This window comes from Gossypium hirsutum, chromosome D02 (genome assembly GCF_007990345.1).
Source record: "Gossypium hirsutum isolate 1008001.06 chromosome D02, Gossypium_hirsutum_v2.1, whole genome shotgun sequence".
NCBI lineage: Eukaryota > Viridiplantae > Streptophyta > Magnoliopsida > Malvales > Malvaceae > Gossypium > Gossypium hirsutum.
In genome coordinates this window covers 13,229,913-13,253,332 of record NC_053438.1, presented here as the reverse complement: position 1 = coordinate 13,253,332, position 23,420 = coordinate 13,229,913, and the positions used below count along the sequence as shown (strand labels likewise).

The 23,420-nt window shown below is 33.2% G+C and overlaps 1 protein-coding gene and 1 pseudogene across 1 annotated transcript; one reads left to right on the top strand and one right to left on the bottom strand.

Annotated features, from left to right (window-relative positions):
• The first annotated feature begins 3,513 nt into the window (after nt 1-3,513).
• Nucleotides 3,514-7,250, top strand: LOC107910384 (chlorophyllide a oxygenase, chloroplastic-like; annotated as a pseudogene).
• A 117-nt stretch (nt 7,251-7,367) lies between these two features.
• Nucleotides 7,368-10,570, bottom strand: LOC107910385 (BTB/POZ domain-containing protein At1g21780). The gene is made up of 4 exons (XM_016838211.2): nt 10,308-10,570; nt 10,033-10,178; nt 8,866-8,981; nt 7,368-8,328 (listed from the first exon to the last, which is right to left on the bottom strand). Exons 1-4 carry the CDS (start codon nt 10,418-10,420, stop codon nt 7,723-7,725), a joined length of 981 nt encoding a protein of 326 aa, XP_016693700.1. The 5' UTR covers nt 10,421-10,570; the 3' UTR covers nt 7,368-7,722.
• Nucleotides 10,571-23,420: the final 12,850 nt, after the last annotated feature.

The following is a 23,420-nucleotide window of genomic DNA, read 5'->3' as shown; positions in this document are numbered from 1 at the left end:
TTAAGCTTGTATCGGAAGTATTATGTATGTCATATATGTGCGGTGTGCTTAGTATATGCTTATAGTTTAAATTAGCAAGCTTAATACCGAATATATAAATGTATGTGATGTTTGATATATATATGATTCGGTAAAGGGGTATTGATAAGCACATTATATATTCGACTATGATGCTAAGTTGTTTAAGTTCGGTTTTATGTGTTTTTAATTTAATGCTTGATGTGTTGGTTTTAGCAATTCGGCTATGGCTCATTTGTACGTAAAGTATGGTTGCTATGTTTAGTTAATAATGTGGTAAATGTTTTGATATATACATATGTACATATATAGGTTCGGTTATAGCATATAGGTGGAGTAAATTGATATGTCTAGTTAATCATTGAAATTGAATATGGTTTTAGTTCATTTGGGAAGTACTAGTATGTATTTATATAAGTATGATGTATTTCGGTAAGAAGATATATGTAATGAATATGATTTGATTATGGTTTATTATGGATTCATTTATAATGTATAATTTGATTTATGGATAGGCTTGAAATGTGATAAAAATGTGGTAGTAAAATGCAGCCTTAGTAAATGGTTCTTTTTGATAAGCATGTGAGTTGGGTGTAATATTATGTGCCTATTTATGACCGAATATGATAAATTTTATTATTGAAAAATATATATGAATTGGTAAGGAACTAGATACTATTCGACTATTTGTAATGTTTGCTAATGTTTCATGCATGATTTTTAAATACAATAACTGATACGTTTTGTTTTGACTTAATGAGTGAATTTGCAAAAGTATATAGATTATTATGTTTGGTAATTACTAATGAAATGGACGTTTATAAACAGATGGATATATGTATGCAATATATGTGAAATAAAATAGGTTTGATAATTAAGTAGAAGTTTGAATGCCATGAACTTTGGTTATAAGGTTCGGCTATTGAAATTATATGGTATTTGTATTATGATTTGATGTAAATTAGTTGGGTCGAATAAGTGATTAAATTATTATTATTAATATATTTAAATTCTTAAAGCATGACTTGTTTATATACTTTAAGTAGTAAAGCATGATTGGTTTTAGTTGGTCAAACGAATTATATGTATAAAAATTTATTTGAATGTTTTTTGATTTATACGTTGTTTTGTATTGTTATTAAATATAAAATGTATGTGTATTGATGTGATTGAATTACGAAACAATAAATGTAGTAAATGTCTGTCCTGATCTGTGCTATGTCCGGTAATGTCTTGTAAACCTAATCCGGTGACGGATATGGGTTTGGGGCGTTACACATAGAACACATTTTTTTTTATGATTTTTTGTGTTTTTGTAGTTAATGACATAGGAGTAGATTGAATGAAAAATATTTTTTTAAAAACTTTGTTAGAAAATATCTTATTCGCTTAATGTAATAAAACGTATTATTTTAATAAAATTACTAGTATATGTTTTTATTTTATTGTATTACATTTTATAATTTTTTTAAAGGGGTCCCAAAAATGTCAAGAACGAGCCTAAAGAGGGATGGAATATCCTTGCACAAGAAGGGTGGTAGAATTCACCAACATCATTCTACCAAATTCTACTTTTCTATTTTTCGATTAACTTCTGCTTTATTTCTTTGATTACTTTCTTTTTATCAGTAACTAAAATCTCATTTTGGCATTGAGCCAATAACCAATCCGAGAGAGAACTATGAGGCTTGGAATCACGCCTAAATCTTTCACTTTGGTATTCGCTATTTCTCTAGTTTAGGAGATAGATTTAGTTGCCTCACAATGTTGTTATACCATCAAGTTAAGAAGGGCCCTTTGATTCGATGTTGTGCAACATGCAATTGGAAGACCTGATAAGATCCGTAATTGTCATATTTGGTCTACCAAAGAAAAATCGACCTAAACAATTGAGTGAGCGGTTGGATCCGTCAAGGGAATTAATGATCGAGTTTAATTGGCCTACGCAATTGAGGCTGTTGATTCAAGTCGGGTCATTCTAGTTCGCAAGGTTGCCAAGTAATTAAATCGTGGAAGCTGATTTCAAGGCTGTTCACTTGGTAAGGATTAATTGTTGGGCTACAGCCGCAATTAATTTACGTAAGAAAAGGTTGGTGGTCTGAGACTTTTCCTTAATCACTATAACTGACTTATCAATTGAAGGAGAAAATCTATTGTCCAAGGTTAGTTCGAAGCTAGAGCTGAAATCGTGCTTAAAGCTAGAGCGTTGACTCATGGTTTACTCACTTTTAATTTCGTTTCGCCTAATTTATTGTAATTTTTTAATTGCTATTATTTTATTATAGTTAGATTTAATCACCCCTTTTTATTTCTCGTACAAATCAACATAAGTCATGAGCATAAAATTTACCTATCAACGATTTTAGATATCCTGATCTTTATGGGATCAATCTTACTCTTTATATTATTATTTAATATTCTATTTGGATATAACAATTTATATTTATTAAATTTGACAGCCATCACCAGAACAAGTAAGGTGGGCATTTCCCCTCTCTTCCAGCAAATATAAATCCAATTTAAACATCATCAAGGATTATCAAAGAAGTCAATCACCTAACTAAAATGGAAGTGGAAGTGAATACCTCCTTGATTTACCCTAAAATCTCTCCTTATTTTATTTATTTCCTAAGTTGATAATTGTACAAAAACAAATATAAAGTACTGGACATTGACATTAAAATATTGGTGAAAGTGGTTGCAAATTTAGTAGCATGTAGAAAATCAATTAATCGATTAAATTGAAGTGAATCAAGCTGATTTAATCGAAATAAGTTGATATATAAGTAATTATATAAATCTGATTTTAAATATGTAAATTGTCTTTTTATTAATAAACCTTAAATTATATTAAGCCCAAATAATTAAACATTCAATGCTCAATACTTATATAAAACCCAATTACCCAAATAATTCAACCTAAAATTTAAAATTAAAACTTACATCAAATTTATGATTAGAGGAAAAAACATTCTGTTTATAGAAAATGATTTCATGATGGAAAAAATATGAGGTGGAAGAATTTCAATGTTTTCTAAATAGATCGAATCATTTAATTAGATTGGTCGATTAAATTGGGAAAATATTAGTATAAAGTAAAAGAATTGAATGACATCTGAGTAAATTACTCCAAATTGATAAGAAAAGAAATGAAGTTAATTTAATTTAATTTTGTTGAAAGAAGGGTGAATCAAGCAATTATGTGTACCGTGGAACGCAGTGAATGCGCATATCAAAGTAAAATGTGAAATTCAAAGAAAACTGAAATGATTTGAACATAGAGATAGGGAGATAGAGAATGATATCTAGAGAATCCGAGCTGGCTGGCAAGTAGCAGATATATGAAGGCAAAGCACTACAATATAACAAAAGATACTAGTAGCCGTCAGTAGCTTGTGGAAACCCAACATGCCACGTGTACGACACATATGTCCACGTGGCATCCCATGGAAGGCCTGCCTAGATCGCGCGCATCACCAACCTCTTATCCAACAAAATCCCATTTTGTTTTTGCCTTACACACTGACTCTTCTCTCTCTCCCTCTCTCCTTCCTTTGCCCTCAAACGCCTATTCAAACATATTTTCTGTTTCTTTTCCTTTCCGAAACGCCATGACCGCCATAGCTACTGCTGGTGCTTTGTCTTTGCCAATCTCTTTACGCAGATCATGCAAGTTTAGTTCTAAAAAGGTACACCTTTTCTCGCTTTTTATGGGATTACTTTATCTGGGTACTCCTTGAATTCTTTTATTATTGTTATTATTATTTTGGCTTTGAAGCCTTAAAGATTTGGTTTTCTTTTATCTGTTTTTTAGGCTAAAGAATTCTGGGTAAATTCTAGATTTTGTTTCCTTAACTTTTTCACACTTTTGTAGGCTTAGTATAGGCACTTTCATGCACTAGTGGACAACAAACCTTAAGCTAAGTAAATGTACAAGATTTCCGCTAACTTTCCTAGTTTAGCGACTCAAATGAGCTTATTGCTTTTTAAGTCTTTAGTTAGCTTAGATGGTGTTGTTCTTTGTTTTGCTTATCTTGCTTGAGTATTTAGGGTTAATCCAAATTTTCAAATGGCTTATATTTCGAGATTGATGCAGTTTCAGGGTATTAAAAGAGGGTTTAGGGTGTATGCGGTGTTTGGTGAGGAAAGTAGCTTGGAGGATAAGAAGAGCCAATGGGGCACTCTCTTTGATGTTGAAGATCCAAGGTCTAAAGTTCCACAATGTAAAGGGAAGTTCTTAGATGTATATCAGGCATTGGAAGTGGCTAGATACGATATTCAGTACTGCGATTGGCGAGCTCGGCAAGATTTACTTACAATCATGCTTCTTCATGAAAAGGTCCTACTTCAATCTCAATCTCATATGTTCTTAGAACTTGTGTTTTGGCTTGTAAAAGTTGTGTTATCTACTACTTGACCTGCATTTCCGAACTTTGTGTTACCTAAGTTTTTGTTGCTTTATTGTGGTTGTAGGTAGTGGAAGTGTTGAATCCTCTAGCTCGTGAATACAAGTCTATTGGCACCATGAAAAGAGAGCTTGCAGAATTGCAAGGAGAATTAGCACAAGCTCATAAACAGGTAGGCAAAATCAGCAGTTAATGAAGCTGTTATTCGTATAATTTAATTAGGAGATATTTTAACCAATCCAATGGTTATGCGTACCTCCTCCTTTTTTCCAACAAATAACTGGAGTAAGACTTGCATTAAGTACTATAAGTATGGTGTTGGCCAATTTTGAATCTGATCAGAAAGAAATATCAGGTACATATATCTGAAGCAAGGGTTGCTACCGCTTTGGATAAACTAGCTTACATGGAGGAATTGGTTAATGATAAGCTGTTAGAAGATAGAAATGCAACAGGGTCCGATGTAGCATCCCCTTCTAGTACATCAACAGAATCTTCGGAAGTGAAGAGGAAGTTGCCTCGAAAAAGCTTGGATGTGTCAGGTCCAGTTAAACCATATCACCCGCGCTTGAAGAATTTCTGGTATCCCGTTGCTTTCTCCACGGATCTGAAAGATGACACTATGGTAAGCTATATTCAAAAGTACAAGTTTTTTATCATCCAATGCTGCAATTTATCGACATATTCTCACTCTACATTAATGTCATATTACTTCTCATTCCAGATTCCGATCGATTGTTTTGAAGAGCCATGGGTTCTTTTTCGTGGAAAAGACGGGAATCCAGGATGCGTCCAGAACACTTGTGCACATAGAGCATGTCCTCTTCATCTTGGTTCAGTTAATGAGGGCCGTATCCAATGTCCCTACCATGGTTAGTACGAGTTCAGGGATTTTACATATTAAAAGCCAGATAGAGATCGATGAATGATTTACATGTTATATATGGTTTGAATGACATCTGGTCTTGTATCATGTTCTATATATCAGGCTGGGAATACACGACAGATGGAAAATGTGAAAAAATGCCGTCTACGCGATTACTTAATGTGAAGATAAGGTCATTGCCATGTTTAGAGCAAGAGGGAATGATCTGGATCTGGCCTGGAGATGACCCTCCTACGCCAACACTTCCTTCCTTACAACCTCCTTCCGGATTTGTAATTCATGCTGAGGTACACTTTAGATGTTTTAAAACACTACTGTAATTGCAAGAATCATGTGAACTTTGTTTAAGTGACTCGATGAAAAGTCGGACAACTTTAAGCAAAAGCACACACTATCTCACCTCAGTTTCTTTTATATGCTGATCAATGCCAGATTGTCATGGAACTTCCGATTGAACACGGACTACTTTTGGATAACCTTTTGGATCTCGCTCATGCACCTTTTACTCACACTTCCACATTTGCAAAGGGATGGACCGTTCCAAGGTTTGTTTCTGCAATCAGATTGGGAAAAGGTTTATTGCTGTTGTATTTTAGCTTTGAAGCGGAATGGTCTTATTTTAACTTGTGCATGAAACTGTACGGATGGATGAATGATTAAAAGTCTGGACTTCCAGACATCTTACTTGACAGAAAAGTTACCATCGTATCGGAATGCTTAGGAAAAAAAAAAACATTCATGAGGATGAGATGCGTTGTTGTCATGCTTTGCCTTCACCCCGTAATTGTGAATTGTTTTTATATCGTTGACTCCTAAATATCTTGCACGTTAGTAGTACAGATTGAGTAGATGCTAAAAATGTATGATTGGTATCGATTTTGAATATATGATATTGCTTTGTGTAATCTGAAAATTGCAGTTTGGTGAAGTTTTTGACACCTGCATCGGGTCTCCAAGGATACTGGGACCCTTATCCCATTGATATGGAATTTCGACCACCTTGTATGGTGTTATCAACCATTGGGATATCAAAGCCGGGAAAACTCGAAGGACAAAGTACCAAGGAATGCACAACACACCTTCACCAGCTTCATGTATGCATACCTTCATCGAGAAATAAGACGAGATTATTATATAGAATGTCACTCGATTTTGCTCCCGTGTTGAAGCACATTCCTTTTATGCATTATTTATGGAGGCACTTTGCCGAGCAGGTAAAAAAAATCTTCAATATTATCTTTTCTCTGTATTATCATTTACCGGTTTTTGAATAGTAGATGTCTTATCTATCAGCCATGCTTGTCGCTATTTTGTTCCTGCATTTATGCATGATCAATTCAGGTCTTGAATGAGGATCTGCGACTCATAATCGGCCAGCAAGAGCGAATGATTAATGGGGCAAACGTGTGGAATTTGCCTGTTGCCTATGATAAACTAGGAGTGAGGTACAGATTATGGAGAAATGCTGTCGACCAGGGAGATAAACAATTACCCTTCAGCAAACCAATGTAAATTCCAACTCTAGCAACCGACTTCCATTCTTTGGACCGACTCTCTGCACACTTGAACATGCTTGGTAGGCGATCTACCAGAATTGAAGATACTTTTTTAAGGTTTGGCATTGGCACAAGGTGGACAACTATGAAGATTCAGCAGACACTCTAATAAACCAACACGGATACGAATTGATCTCTCCAAACAAGCCAGCCATTGTAAAATTATAGAAACTGTACACCGCTTTTATAGTTTTTGTGTACAGTCAAAAACACTTCTTTTTTCTTTTTTATCTACCAATGATAGCTCTGAGTCCGACCAGACAGTTTGGAAAATTTTGGCCTTAGAACTTAGAAGCCAATGTTGTTAATCTCTTGTCCAGCTGCAAACATCTTAGTATTATAGTAACTGATGTTTTAATGAAAATTCCCAAGATTTGCAGTTCATACGCTCACATGTAGCTCTCGGAGTCGACCTCATGAACAACATAACCTAACCTAGGCTCTATTACCATGTTAAGCATCCAAATTAAAACCAATTTGGCTAGAGTTGGAGGGCTCATCTTAAATACAAGAGTAACGTAATACTCAACAATGTGGACAAACGTCACTTAACAATAACTAACTACTTAATTACAAATAATTATCTATAGAAATGAAAAATAGAAATGAAAACAGTTAAAATATGAAGCAAACATACATTCCCAAACTGCACAGCAAAGTTTCATAGAGATGGACACTCAACAACCCAAGCTTACATTCCTTAAATACAAATGAAGTTTTTATATCAATTACTATATGAAGGCTACTCACACCCGTTAACTTGATTCCTGGCATGAAAAGACCTTAGCAAGCGGGCCTATATGTGGACTCCCATGTACCAGCAACCAAAAGGTAAAATAAATAGCCTGGAAAGAAGTCATACCAGTTTCCAAACAGTCAGCACTTCTTGAAACATATCCAGCATCAGTTCTCGGTCTGCCTGCCTGAAAAAGTTATTGATTTCATCTCTAACATCATATATCTTTCCGAAATCAAACAAGTATGTCATGCACCCCTTTTTCAGCTTGGTCAATTGGTAAAGCCAAGCCTCCTGCAGCCTCTCAAGGACATTCTGAGAGTTGATGTCTTCTAGAAGGCTTTCCTCACAAGCATCTTTGAGATCCACAATGTCGTATTTATTTGCAGCTCCCAGTAATGGCAGTCGATGCTTCCAAAAGTCCTCTTGGTTTATTGTTCCATACAAGTAATTGAGAAGGGCCCTGCAAGACTCCAGTGACATGTCATCTATATGGATTGTGGATGACTCCTTTTCCTTAAGGTTGTGATGGAACATACTCTCGAAAACAGGAGAACTTGCAGATAGAACTGCTTTGTGTGCTCTTAGAGTACCTTCAGCAGTCTTGATAGTAACATCCGCATGAAGACCTTCATCAAGCATGCGAGCAAGGCAGCGTAGGGTTGTTTGAGTTGACATAGACTGGATTGCTCCATCCATAGGCCATATTGAAACGGTTTCACCACCCTGGGTTTTAACAACTAAAGGGTTAAGAAAACAAGTTATCTGTTGACATATAACAGGAAAAAAATAAAGAAAAAAATAGCTAGAAGAATAGTTACTTGCTGTGTGGGAAAGCTTCACTGATATAAAACAATAATGAGTTTAAGAAGGGCTTTAAGTAATGACAGGATAGGCTAAGTACCAGACTGCTGTAAAATTTGTACTTGCCACCTGCCGGAGACAAGAACGACTGAAAATAGTTTTGAACAAGTCTTCAGCCCTTAAAAAAAGAAGGTACTCTACTACCTTGTTCAACTAAAAGGAAGACTAGAAGGGAGAAAAAAGAAGGAAATAAGCATACAAAGATTTATCAAGAAAAATGTTATTTTTCCTTTTATTTTTAGTTTCAGACAAGTTATTTCCTCTTTGGAGAGGCGATGTGGCTCTTCAAACAAAGATTAACATGCCTTCCCAATAAGGAGAGAGAAGGAGATAAAGAAGTAGAACAAATTTACTGACACTACTCTTATACCACATTAGTGAAAATCTAAAGAAGCTCACATTTATGGGGCAGATCCTCAGGTCCAGGAACTCAACATCAATAATGAAGCGTCCATGGAATGAAGAATCAACAGGCCAATAAAAGTCATCACACGTTCGCAGCGGTCTATCATGAACTGCAGCACCAAGTAGACAAATAAGTGTCAATTACATATTCTCAAAGCTGCTTAACAGAACAAACATGCATAAAAGCATGTTGAGAAAGCAATTTGAGGTATTGTTGTTTCACTGATGAAAAAGTTATAGGAAAGTTCAAGAGATCAAAGGCACAAATAGACATTAAGTGTGACAATCCAAATCATGATTACTCAAGTCCGGAGTTTTCCTGACAATATATGGGACAGTTAGATTTACGTCAGCATATGGACTCATCACACGAAATAATAATCAAAAGATCCAAAACTTCCTTTCTTCGTTCTCACATCAGTATAAGACAAAGTAACCAACTTTGACTAGTCAAGTGCTTCTATTTCCCTGTTTTTTCAGGTCCAGGAAGATGAAAATTCTATCCATTCAAAGGTGAGTGTTTCTATTTCATCTATTCATCTATTCATTCTACACCTGAAATGAACACTGCCCATAATCAAGAATCACAATCCAATTTCAATTATCATTTCCATTCTAAAAGTTCTATTAAAAAGAAAACCAACAGACAAACACACAAAGGCACTAATGTCACATGTTCTAGATGATAAAACTCCAATTCCAAAGCTTTTGGGTAATTGATCATTCAATTATCTCTTTCTGATAGAATTAGAGCTGATATATTGTGTTAAAATCATTAAAAGCCTCATCCTTTTTTCTATCATTTATTCATCCAGCAACACTCTTCACTTGATCTTCAGCTTCTACCTTTCTTCTAAACTTGAATCCAAATTTAGAAGCCATTAAATTATTCATCCAGGAATAGATGTGAATTATAGCATTAAATGGTTATAAAAGTTTGACCTTCCTATCAATTTTAGGCATTTAGAAAACTGGTTACCAATTGTCTCTGTTATACATACAAAAAAACACAAGCCAAATAAACAAAAGAACAAGATAAACTTATCGACTGAACCACAAGTGGAGTGACAAAGAACTTGTATTCAAATATTCAGTAACACACACACACACACACACACACACACAGGGGACGTAAAAAGAGGGAAAGTAAGTAAGGCAAACCTGGGGAGATATAAAGTCTACGATTAGCACCAACATTAGAGATCCTGAGTATGAATTTAGCATAAGGAGGCTGCTCCTTAGACACACGAGATGGCTCAGGAAATAATCGAATATACATATATCGATTCTTCTCTATAGACAAGTGCCTGTTTCATTAAAGTCCATCAAATTCCCCCACGAATCAGTCAAAGTAATCAAGCAAAAATTAAAAAAGAAGAAACAATTTAGGAGAAAGAAAAATCAGGGGAGTAGATAATAAAAGAAAAAAAAAGTACCAGTTCCAAAGACCGACCTTGAAGGGGTCGGATTTTTTGTAAGAACAAGGACTAAAGTTGTCGATCCTCCATTGAGCTAATCTGGAGATGGTTTCGACCTTTGAATCACCCATTTTTGTATGTGAGGGATTTCTTGGTTTTGCTTCGCAATTTGTATGAGTAATATAGCGTTACCGTAGAGGCAGAGAAGACATTTCTTTGACGCCCCTTCTGTTTGCAAAGTCGAATGCTTTGTCTACTGATAAAATGGAGAACCCTTTTCTTTTTTGGCAGTTTTGGAAATTTTAAAAATAAAAACAAAAACAAAGGCTTAACTACAAAATTGGTCCTCAAACTATATTGTTTTTTCGTTTAGGGACTTAAAGTTTTAGGGTTAAAAAGTGGTTCCTAAACTATAGTCTCATTGTAGTAAGACATTCAATAAAAATGCAACACGTGTCATGCTCTTATTGCTTTGTATTATAATTTGAGATAAAATGAGATAGATTTGATAATTTAGATAACACCTACAATGAAAAATTTTAGATACTTGAGTAAAAAAAAGTGCATGATTTAAGGGCCAATTTCATATTTATGCCAAAATTAAAACAATTTAAAGTTTTTCACTTCAGATTTTAAAATTCCCTAAAAGAACTTCAGAGTTCGTAATTGAGAGTTCTAAACCTTTACTAAATTATGATATGTCACAAAAATGAAATTATCCTATACATTATAATGGTTCAAAATGAAAAAAAAAGTTAATGCTTTATGCTTAAATGAAAAACAAGAGTAAATATGAAAATTACACTCTAAAAAATAAAATAAAATAAAATATGAGTAGCTTTTTAAAAATAAATATTTATTTATACGTATAATTTTAAATTTTGAAATGATTTTCTAATCTTTTGGTTTTTTAATTACATTAGTGAATGAATTGGATCAACCATTTCAGTAAAGTATCCTTTAACAAAAGTTCTTTTTTCTTTTTTCATTTAAAATATTTCTCAATAGTTACAGAGGCAAAGAGTACATCAATATAACTTTACTAGAAAATAGTGAATCTTTGTTTATATATGGAAGTTGTTTTCAGCAGCGAATCGTGGACCAAAGCTCGATTATAGTACATCATCAAAGGTCTACTTTTTTCTTTATTATTATTATAACACTCAATTTGGGTTCAAAGTTCAACTTCATTTTGCATATTAACTTTATTTTTCAATATTTACATATTTTAACAAAAATACTAATTAAAACATTATCCTTTTAATAATGTTGATGTGGCAACCCGTGTGACAATTTATGTGTACTTCATATTGACATTATATTATTTGTTTTATATGTCACATCAATAAATAATTTAAAATTTATAAATATAAAAAAATCAATAAAATAAAATAAAAAGTTGATAAAATTTTTAAATATATAGTATGAAGTACACGTGAAATATTATGCGGGCTACCATGTTTTAAAATTTAATGTTCTAGTCAATACTTTCGTTAGAAACATCGACTCTTTTTAAAAGGCTAATGGTTAAATTCAAGTTTTTGTAAAAAAATGTTGAGTTCAAATTTAGCTTAAAGAAAAGTAAGGACTAGATTGATAAAAATATGAATGTTAATGATTAAACTTATCATTATGCCAACATATTGCCCTTACGAGCATGACATCTACTAATTAATAGGGTAAACTATACAGATAATCATCTAATTATCAAAACAATTTCATTTTAAGAATCTAAAATAAAAAGTTTGCAATTTAAGCATTCACGCTACATAGTTTGGTCATTTTGGTCACTCTCATAAAAATAACAAATGGCAAGCTGATGTGGCAGTTAAAAAATCAATATAATAACAAATTTAGCCCTCGACTTTTGCATATTATATCGATTAATTTAATCATAATTTTAAAAAATTAGCCTTCAAAATTTACAAATATTATCAATTTGATCCTAATTCTAAAAAATTTTAAAAATATATAAAAATACATAAGCATTTTCAAAAAATATAACAATAAATTTAAATTTTATATTAATATTTAAATAGAAATAATTATGTTAATATTAAATAATAAAAAAACCTCTCTCACCATCTTTCCCCTACCCCCGTCCCTCTCCCACCATCGTCCCTCTCCCTCTTTGCTACTGTAGTAAAAAACCTAGGTTTTAATGAAATTTATGAACAAAATATGAATGACCAAGCTCACTCTAGTTAATTTCTGACTAGGATCCCAACCTTGGAATTGTTAATATATTTTTCTAAAAATAATAAATTTGTTTTGGTAGTTCCTATTCTTTTGTAGGTTGTTTCCTAATTTTAGGAAAAGTTTGTTATTAAAATTACCTATATAAAGACTGTTATTTGATGAATAATATATATACAGTTTAGCTTCCTCTCCTCCAAGTATATTTTTCTTATTAAGTTCCTTTATTCAGTTTTAGCAAAAACTCTCAGTTAACAGTGGTATTTGAGCCAAGTTATCAAAAAAAAAGGTTGTAGCTTTTTGTATTCAATGGCGTCTGAAAATTTTGTGCAACTAGCAATACCTTGTTTTGATAGTCATTATGATCACTAGAGTATGCTAATAGAGAATTTTCTAAGATCAAAATAGTATTGGCAAGTTGTCTCGAATGGAGTGCCAAAGTCTACATTAACAATGTCAAACACAAAAATAGAGGGGATGAAGTTGAAGGATCTTAAGGCCAAAAACTACTTGTTTCAAGCTATTGAATGTTTAATCTTGGAGACAATTCTTTGTAAAAATACCTTCAAGCACATTTGGGACCATATGAAGAAGAAATACCAAGGGTCAAGTAGGATTAAGAGGCAATAGTTTCAAGCTCTACGATTCGAATTTGAAACATTGCGGATGAAGACTAGAGAATCAATTTCTAATTTTTTTCTCAAGAACAATGGCAATAATCAACAAAATGTGAATCCATGATGAAAAGATTGAGGATGTGACTGTGGTTGTGAAAATTCTACGATAAATGACACCATAATTTAAATATGTGGTCTCTTCTATTGAAGAATCAAAGGATATTGACACTTTTTCTCTTGATCAATTGTAGGGCTCTCTATTAGTTCACGAGAAGAAAATAGTTCAATAGGACAAGGAGGAGCAAGCATTGAAAACTTTTACAAATCATGTATCTTCGCCTAGTCGAGAGGTTGAGGTGTTAGAGGAAGAGGTCGACGCAATAAAGATGGTGGCAGATATCATCAACACAATATGAATGATCAAGATTCATCTCAAGGCAGAGGAAAAGGATATGATCAATTCTTCAAATTGAAAGTTGAATGCTATAGATGTCACAAGCTTGTGCATTATCAAGCTAAATGTCAAACCAAGTTGCCTCAAGACAAGGAGAAGACCTCAAAATCAATTTTTTTTGCACAAAAAGAAGAAGAAACATTGTTAATGGTAGCTCATGAAAATGCGAACAAGACTAAAACAAAATTTTGGTATGTAGACACAGACTGTAACAACCATATGAGTGGTTGTAAATCCAATTTTTCTCATTTAAATTAAAATTTTCATACTACTATCAGTTTTGGGGATAAATCTACTATAAATGTCAAGGAAATTGGAGATAATAAAATCAACACTAAAAAATGGCTTTATAGAAACAATCTCTAATGTCTTTTATGTTCCTGATTTGAAAGCAATTTGCTTAGTGTTGGTCAATTGCAGGAGAAAGGTTATGTTATAACCATTCGGGACAAAACTTGTGAAATATATGATCCTTCAAAAGGTGCAATTGCCATTGTTCAAATGAGCTCAAATAGATTGTTTCCATTACTGATATAAAGTGTTCAAACCTGTTTGCAAGCCAAAGTAGATGAACCATCATGGTTATGGAACTTTCGATTTGGTCATCTAAATTTTGGTAGACTAAAAACACTCCAATGGAAGAATATAGTGATAAGACTTCCTTAAATCACTATTCTAGTTGATCCGATATGCGAGGAATGTATTGTTAGCAAACAACATCGATCGCAGTTTCCACAAGGGAAGTCATGGAAAGTAAATAAAGTGTTGTAGCTAATTCACTCTAACATTTGTGGACCAATTAATCCAACATCAAATGGAGGAAACAATATCTAATCACTTTTATTGACGATTATAGTCAGAAAAAAAATAGGTGTTCTTCTTGTAGGATAAATTAGAAGCCCTCATGGTATTTAAAAGCTTCAAAGCTCAAGTTGAAAATGAAGCAAAGAGTTTTATTAAGACATTGCGAATTGATCGTGTAGGAGAGTACTACTCAAAGGAATTTGAGACATTTTGCACTGAACAAGACATTTGAAGAGAACTCACCATTGTATATACAACATGGAAAAATGGTGTATTAGAAAGGAAAAATCAAACTATTCTCAACATGATGAGAAGCCTGTTGAAAAAAGGGTATATTTTGAAGACTTTCTAAGCAGAAACTATAAACTGGAGCATTCATGTTTTTAAACAGAAGTCCTACCTTTTCTGTTCAAAACATGACGCTGGAGAAAGCATGGAGTAGCAGAAAACCACCAGTAGATCACTTCAAAATTTTGGGGTGTGTCGCGTATGTACATGTTTTGGATTAGAAAAGTAGAAAGCTTGATGATAGGGGCAAAAAATGTATTTTTTTTAAGTGAGACAACCAAGGCATACAATTATTCAATTCATTCACTAAGAAGATCATCATCAACAGAGACGTCCTTTTTGATGAAAATGCTACATGGAATTGGACTGAAAATGATGTTAAAAATTAAGAAATCCCTACAAATTTTGATAATGGTGAAGATAAAATTGAAGTTGCAACTCAAGAGTCAAATTCATATACAATTGATCATCACACACATCTTTCTTGTGAAAATCAACCAGATAATGACGTAGTCATCCATAATCTTCGACCAAGAAAACGACCAGCTTGGATGATCAATTATGTAAGTGGAGATATATTATCTGATGATGATGATCAAATTTTTCATTTTGTTTTGTTTGCATATTGTGATCCCCTTATATTTCAAGAAGCTGTATAAGAAAAAAAATGGCAAAAAGCCATGAAAGTGGAGATCAACTCTATGAAAGAAGTAACACTTGGAAGCTGACAGAACTTGTATAAGGTCAAAATGTAACCCTTTAAACCCAACCTAGACGTTATGGCCGAATATCAAAGATCACATTGGCCATGTTAATGGCGCAGAAAACCATTTAACTAATTTCTAATTATCGTCTTTAATTTTAAAATGTCATCTTGATTTGCTTCAAAAGAGGCCATGTATTGTCTATAAATTTCTTTTTGAAAGAGTTCATCGAAACTGTCTATCTTTTAGAAAAATTCAAGTATTGATAGTTTCCAGAAAACATAGTTTTTCAGTTAAAACATCGTAGCGGACAATTTATATATTTCAAAATATAACTTGTAAACCATCAATTTCATGAGCAAGTAGTGTTGAGTTTTGGAAACAGTGTATCGAGTTTGAAAACATTATCGTTGAGTTGGATTAACCTTATTGTGAAAAATTCATCATTTAATTATTACTTGATAAAAACGTCTTAAATAATAGTTTAAAAATGAACGTCGTGCAAAACCATCCAAAAACCACAATAAACCCAAAGCCCAAAAGAAAGTTCAAGTCCAAAACCAAAGTCCAAAGCAATTAAACACATCCCAAAATAACAAATACCAAAAATATAGTTTTCTGAAAAATGACCGAGAGCACCTCCATAGTCGAGCCTATCCTAACCTCGATTATTATCTAAACAATCATAATTTAAAAGGGTGAGCTTAAAAAGCACAGTGTGGGTTACAAATCATAATAACATAATTTAACACATAACATCAACAGTGTAAACAAATCATGAACATACAGAACATTCAATCTTAAAATCACATTTATCATAATGCATAGCGACGATGTCAATGGAACACTTTTTCAGAAATAAGTGTAGATTTTCAGAAACAAGTCCTACCCATCTCCGCTACACACCATAATGAGTTCCCTAGCACTCGTCCATCCAATAACACACCAATAATGTGGACAAGCCACCAGATAGTGCAGTCGAGCAACTAGAAATAGAATATTGTGGTTGAGCCACTAGATATTTTGCAAATATATTGCCAAATACAGAATATTATGGTCAAGCCACTAGAAATTCGCAGTTATACTGTCAGATACTTCCTTCGTACATATTTTCTCAACCCCATGCATGTGATATGACATACAAAATAGATTTTCATTAGACATACTTTACATATGAATTTAGATCTCAATACGATTTATCATAGTGGTATGCTTAACATGCAAATCAGAATAAAAATATATGGCATGCTTAACATGTGAGTCAGAATATTAGAATATTATCATGTTTATCATGTGAATCAAAATATCAATATTTCAATATCATATTTATCGTACATACATATTATAATTGCCATATATCACATATCATGAGTATTAGGAATCACATATTATCAATCCTGATGAATACTTAATGTATTCACCCAATATCACATTTCAAAAACTTATTTAAACATCAATTAAATATTTCTCCAATATTGTAATATCCCGAAAATTACTACATTAAGAAAGTAGGTATCCTTGATAGTAAAATAAGGAAATAAAGTGACAAAAAGAGAAATTTTGAGTTATGGCAACATTGGGAATTATATTATGACATATTAATTCAAGAAATGATTAAATCGCAAAAGTGAGAAAATTTTTGTTGCCAAAGAGTAAATACTCAAAATTTGAGGGGTTAAATTATAAATACAAAAAATTTGAAGGACCAATAGTGTAAATATTTTAAGGGTGGAATAATCTAGAAACTAAGGAAATGGATGAATGAGGACCAAATTGAAAAGGTGAAGAATTTTGAGGGACTAAATCATAATTTTACCAAATTAAGTGATGACTCAAGGATAAAATTTTTAAAGATTATGAAGGGCAAAATGGTCAATTAGAAGAGAGAGAAATCTAGAAGGCAATGATGATGTTGGTGATATTTTAGATTAATTAATTAAATAAATATTAGTTTATTAATATTTTAATTTGATTTTTTAAATGATATTTTAGTATTTTATTATTATTCTATTTAGTATATATATGGAAGGAAAGATGAACAATCTTCCTCTTCTTTCATGCAACCAACGTGAGAAAAGAGGAAAAGAAAGAAAGTTTTGCTTTCTTTACAATTTGGTTCTTCCACAAAAAATTTACCATTTTCACTTAGAAATCAAAAGAATTTCCATAGCTTCCAAGAGAGAAAAATAACAAGGAGACAATGGGGAGCTAGAATATCAAGTTAGATTCAAGAAATAGAAGTTGGAGGAGTGAGAAAATCAAGTTAAAGATTGAAATCAATAGCACAAGGTAAGAACATCAGGATTTCAATATATTTTTAAGTTTGATATTATTGAAAAAGCATGGAAATAATGTTATAGTAGAGTTTTCTTATATAAGGCCTTATGTTCTTGATATATTAGTGAAGAAAAATAAGTGAAAGTGATGGGAAATAGTATAGAGAAAGGGAATAAGGGAGTTATACACCTAGTAATCAACATTTTGCACTAAAACAGTTTTGGACAGTAGCAGTAGTCTAAATTTGAAAAATCACCATAAATCGTAAAAATTAAATTAGAGGATGAAAAAAATATTGAATTAAATCTTATTGAGTCTAGTTTCTCATAGAATAAATGATGTAAGCAATTAAATTTAAAATCATGAGTTATAATAAATTTTGTGAGATAAGGTTAGAATGATTTCGGGTTCCCCTGTTCTGACTTTGAAAAATCATAAAAAATTGAAGAAAAATTATGAGAGGCTTATATTTATATTTTTAAAATTTTTGATGAGTCTATTTTCAATATAAATAGACGGGAACATTATCCTAATCTTGTACGAGGAGATAATTAATTTTTAGTGTAGAAGGGTCAAAACTGTCAGACGGCAGAATAGCGATGAATTTAAAGAATAAAATGTACTTATTGGCTAAACCAAAAATTTTGGAAATTTTATGGTAAGAAGATATGTGAGTCTAGTTTCGGAGAAAATTTACATATTTTAATTCAGAGTTCTGTAGCTCAAGATATAAATAATTTTGTGACAATAAATCAAGTGGACAGCTTTGAATGAACAAATAAATAAATAGTGAAATTATAGATAATATTACATATAAGCATGGTATATACATTAAGGATGTGGAATGAAGAGGAGGAGGAGGAAAATATATGATTATTCAACCAGCATGAGTTCTCATTAAAAATGGCTAATTTGCATGTTTTAGGTTCAGGGACTAAATTGAAGAAAAGTAATATTTTAAGGGTAAATTTGTAAAAATGTCAAAAAGTGACCAAATTGCATGAAATGAATTTTTTTATTATTTAAATTAATAAATTGAATAAAATATTAATTTATATCAAGATTGAGTGGAAATTCGAGAAAAATAGAAAATTACCAAAATGTCCCTGAATTTTGGTATTTTTGCAATTTAGCCTGCTAAGTTCGTGTAACTTAAATTATATTCTTAGATGATTGAAATATATATATTGGATTGAGAAATTGATTTAAATTGTGAACATGAGAAATTGTGAATTGAATGAAATGGAAATGAAGCTTTGAATTACATGTGTAAATATCGGGTCTCGTAGGCCCTATTTGTTATGAATATAATATTTCGAGGATATGTTGTAAAGAATTATAAAAGAACATTAATAATTTAAAAGTTTTAATTTGGATGAAATTTTGTAACTCGGTTTAATACGTATGCAAATGTATGTCTTCTAGAAATGCCTCGTACCCTATTCCGGCGTCGAATACGGGTAAGGGGTGTTACAATGTAACATCGCCAGGTTCGGTCATAACGTTTAGACCGGTTTTGGGGTGTTACAAATATAAACATTTTATATTGATTAATTATAATATTATTTATTTAAATCAAATAGGTTCCTACACCTGATTTCACAATTCCAATAGTAACAACTCTGTTTCCACTCTAAGGGAGGAGATTGAATCTTGAATCTCAATCGACTAACAAACATACTCTTCAAAATAGTGGGGTACAGATCTGGGATTTATGAATTTCAGTAAAATCGAAAGGATAGGGGCTTCACAACTTCCCACGATGAACCAATTAAAGAGGAGGTTTGGCACTATCAGGAAATAATAAGATGTAAAATGGAAAATAAAAAATAGAATGGAAAGTAACCATTTAATAAACAAAAAAATCAAAGTTGATGCTCAAAAAATTGATTACTAGTATAGAAGGAGAAAAGAAGAAAAACGAATAATTTTTGTGGGGGCTGATGGCGACGGTATGGTAGAGGTGTGGCAGCCTTGTGTGGTGGTGGAATGAAGGAGAAATGAGGATAAAGGGGTGTCCAAGGTGGTAAAAAGGAAGAATAAGGAGAGTATTATGGGAATGTTGACCTTGTAATCAAGGAAAGAATCTTCCCTAGTACGGCAATAAGAGTTGGATGGCAAGGGTGTTGACACATTGCTCAAATTGTCAAAAATTTTAATTAAAAATGTGTGCTTGTGGGAGCTTGAGCTTAGGACATTTTGGAAACAAATCACACACTTAACCACTAAGCCATTTAGCTCATTGTGACATAAACTAGCGTTAAATAATAAATAAAATCTAGGGCATGACAACTCTACCCCCCTTAAAATAAATTTTGTCCTCAAAATTTACCTGGTCCAAACAAGTGAGGGTAGTGGCGACGCATCGATTCCTCGGGTTCCCAAGTGTCTTCGCTAACTCCTCAATCTCTTGATCTCGCGCCCATAATCTGTATTGGCTTTTCTTAATAAGTTAACCAGGTCTCACCTCAACCTCACAAATTGAAACTACGTGGGATGGATCAGAACGATATGTCCTCAACATAGAAACGTGGAACACGTCATGAATGTAGTCCAATTATGAAGGTAACTCTAATTGGTAAGCCACCGGTCCAAACCTCTTATGAACTTTATATGGTCTAATGAACCTCGGGCTCATCTTGCCCTTGCGTCCCCAACACTGTACTTGATATCTCTCCGCCTTAAATTAGTGTAAGATTCTTGTCGATCACATGCTGCTCTCAATCAACCTTGAATTAGTTTTATCATATTCTTGGTCTTTTGCATCAAATCTGAGCCCAATACTTCATTTTCTCCCAATTCAGTGCAACACGGAGGTGTACAACACTTACAACCATACGGTGCTTCGTAAGGAGCCATTTGAATGCTTGACTAAAAACTGTTAGTATATGCAAACTTGGCTAACAGCAAGTGTTCTTCCCAACTTCGACTGAAGTCAATCACACAACCCCTCAACATGTCTTCCAAAATCTGTATAACTCACTCGGATTGCCCATGAGACTAGGAGTGAAAAGATTTACTAAAGTTCAATCGATTTCCCAAAGCCTATTCAACTTTTTCCAAAATCGAGATGTAAATCGAGGGTTTCGATAAAAAATGATGGACAATGGTACACCATGAAGTCTCACAATCTTGAAAATATAAAATCTCACCAACTTATACAGAGAGTAATCGGTATGGATAGGAAAAAAATATGCTGACTTGGTCAGCCGATCCACTATAACCTAAATTGAATCTTTCTCAGTAGGCATCAAAGTTAACCTATTAACAAAATCCATGGTTACACGCTTTCATTTCCACTGAGGGATCTGAATAGGCCGTAACAAACCCGAAGGAAACTGATGCTCAGCCTTAACTTGCTGGCACGTTAAACACTTACTCACATACTCAGTTACATCATGCTTACGCCCTGGCAACAAATAAAATTCTCTCAAGTCTCGGTACATCTTGTTCCCTCCGAGATGCATATCATATGAGCTACTATGCGCTTCCTGAAGTATAGACTGCCTCAACTCTTAATCATTGGGCACACAGTATCTCTCACAGAAGCACAAAACTCTAACATAATTAAGGCTAAAATAAAAAATCTCACATTCTTCAACCTATCTGAATCGAGGTGCGAGAGACTTATTAGCAAATTGCTTCGATTGAATCTCATCCACTAAGGTAGGCCTTACTTGCAACTCTACAAGTAAACCTCCACCATCAGTCCAGCTCAATTTTACTAAAATTATCCTCAAATCAGTCATTGACTTTCTACTTAGTGCATTGACAACAACATTCGCCTTTCTCGGATGGTACTCAATGGTACAATTGTAATCCTTGAGCAGCTCAATCCATCTCCTTTGTCTCAATTTCAACTCTTTTTGGATGAGGAGATATTAAAACTCTTGTAATCCATGTAGATAATAAACTTTTCACCATAAGAAAAACCCTTCCACAAACCTCCTATAGCAACCAACCAAACCTAAGAAACTTCAAATCTCACTAACATTCTTAGGTTGTTTCCAGTCCAAGATTGCCTCAATTTTCTTTGGGTCAACACGGATAACTTCAGTTGATACTACGTGTCCCTGAAACATCACTTTGTGGAGCCAAAACTCACACTTACTCAATTAGGCATATAACTATTTCTCTTAGAGAATCTGCAGAACCACTCTCAAATGTTCATCATGCTTTTTTTTAGACTTGGAGTAGATCAAAATGTGACAGCCCAAAATTGACCCTAGCCGGGAAGTGATTTCGGGACCGCTAAACCGAGTCACCGAAATGTTTGAATGTGATATTTATTGTCTAGAATATGTAATTATGAATGTGTGAAAATTTCAAGCTTCGATTTAGTCGATTGCATGTGAATTTTAGTAAATGGGACTTATGTGAAAAAATTTAGAAATGTGCTAGGCAATTGTAAAGTGGCTTATTAATGCATGTTATAGAAATGGTGGGTTTACATGTCAAATTGCCCAATATTTGAGCTAGTGGCCGGCCATGCTATGAGTGGAAACATGTCACAAACATGTTATGTTAGTGATGTATGTTAGGAACAATAAAATAAGGAGTATGGGTAATAAAGAAATGGAAAAAGGAAAGAATGTGTGTGATTGTTCTTCCCCTCTCCATTGTCGTGAATGTAAGAAAGAAAACAAAAAAAAAAGTGTCCATCTTTCTTCATTTCTCTTGGCCGAATGTTCTAAGGAAGAAAAAAAAAACAAGTTGTGTTCTTTGGTTCTTCTTGGCCGAATTGAAAGGAAGAAGAAGGGAGTGAAGCAATCGGTCATCTTAGGTCACTATCAAGGTAAGGAAGTTTGTACTAGCTTTTGAAATTTTAGTTGATATTGAGTGAGTTATCAAGTGATTTTTGTAAACCATGTTAAAATTTTGATTTTGGGGGTGAGTATGGTTTTCGGCTATAAAAGATTAATAAGGGTGATGATTGTGTTTCATGCAAAACTTAGATTAATAATGGTAGTTGCTTACATCTTGATATCTATGAGTTCCTTTCTTGGCTCTACCATAGACCCACGAAGTATATGTTTAGTTGGTGTTGTTGGAGGTTTATGATAGAAGCTAATGAGTGAGAGTTGGATAGGTACTATGAGGTTAAACTTCATGAGATTGTAAGCTTGTAAGTTGGATGATGAAATTCATGCTTTGTGAAGGTAAATGGTGTAGAAGGAGCATTCGGCCATGAAAACAAAAAAAAAGGGGAAATTTATGATGAATTAAGTTGGAAGCTATTATAATGTACTTGTGCATTCGGGTATGGGATGAAAAAAATATATGAGATGGCTATAATCAGCCTTGTGATTCGGCTTTTGCATATATATATATTTGCACATGGTGTATTGGTATGATACATATATATGTCATCCCAAGGTATATGTTTATATATGGTGACGGTTTAGTTATGGAGTAAATGATGGATGCATATTGAGTTGTAATATGTAATGCATTAGTTAGTAAAATGTATGTCATTTATATGTGGTACTAAGTATATAATTGGCCTCAACGTAGACATGCATATTCGGCCACATGAGATGGATTGGCGTTGCATGTATTCGGTTAGAGGCAAGCATATTAATGCTTATATCTTGGCTTAGACAATCGGCTAAAAGGAGTGTGGGATAATATGTTGAGTTGATGCATGATTTCACATGTATGTGACTTTAATGTCTAATGTATAAATATGGGCTAAGTGCCTTGTGTTCCTCTTTTCGATGCTCAAATGATTAAATCAATTTATTTGTCTAATTAAGCTCAAGAGCAAAGGGGATCTAAATCCGATAAAGGG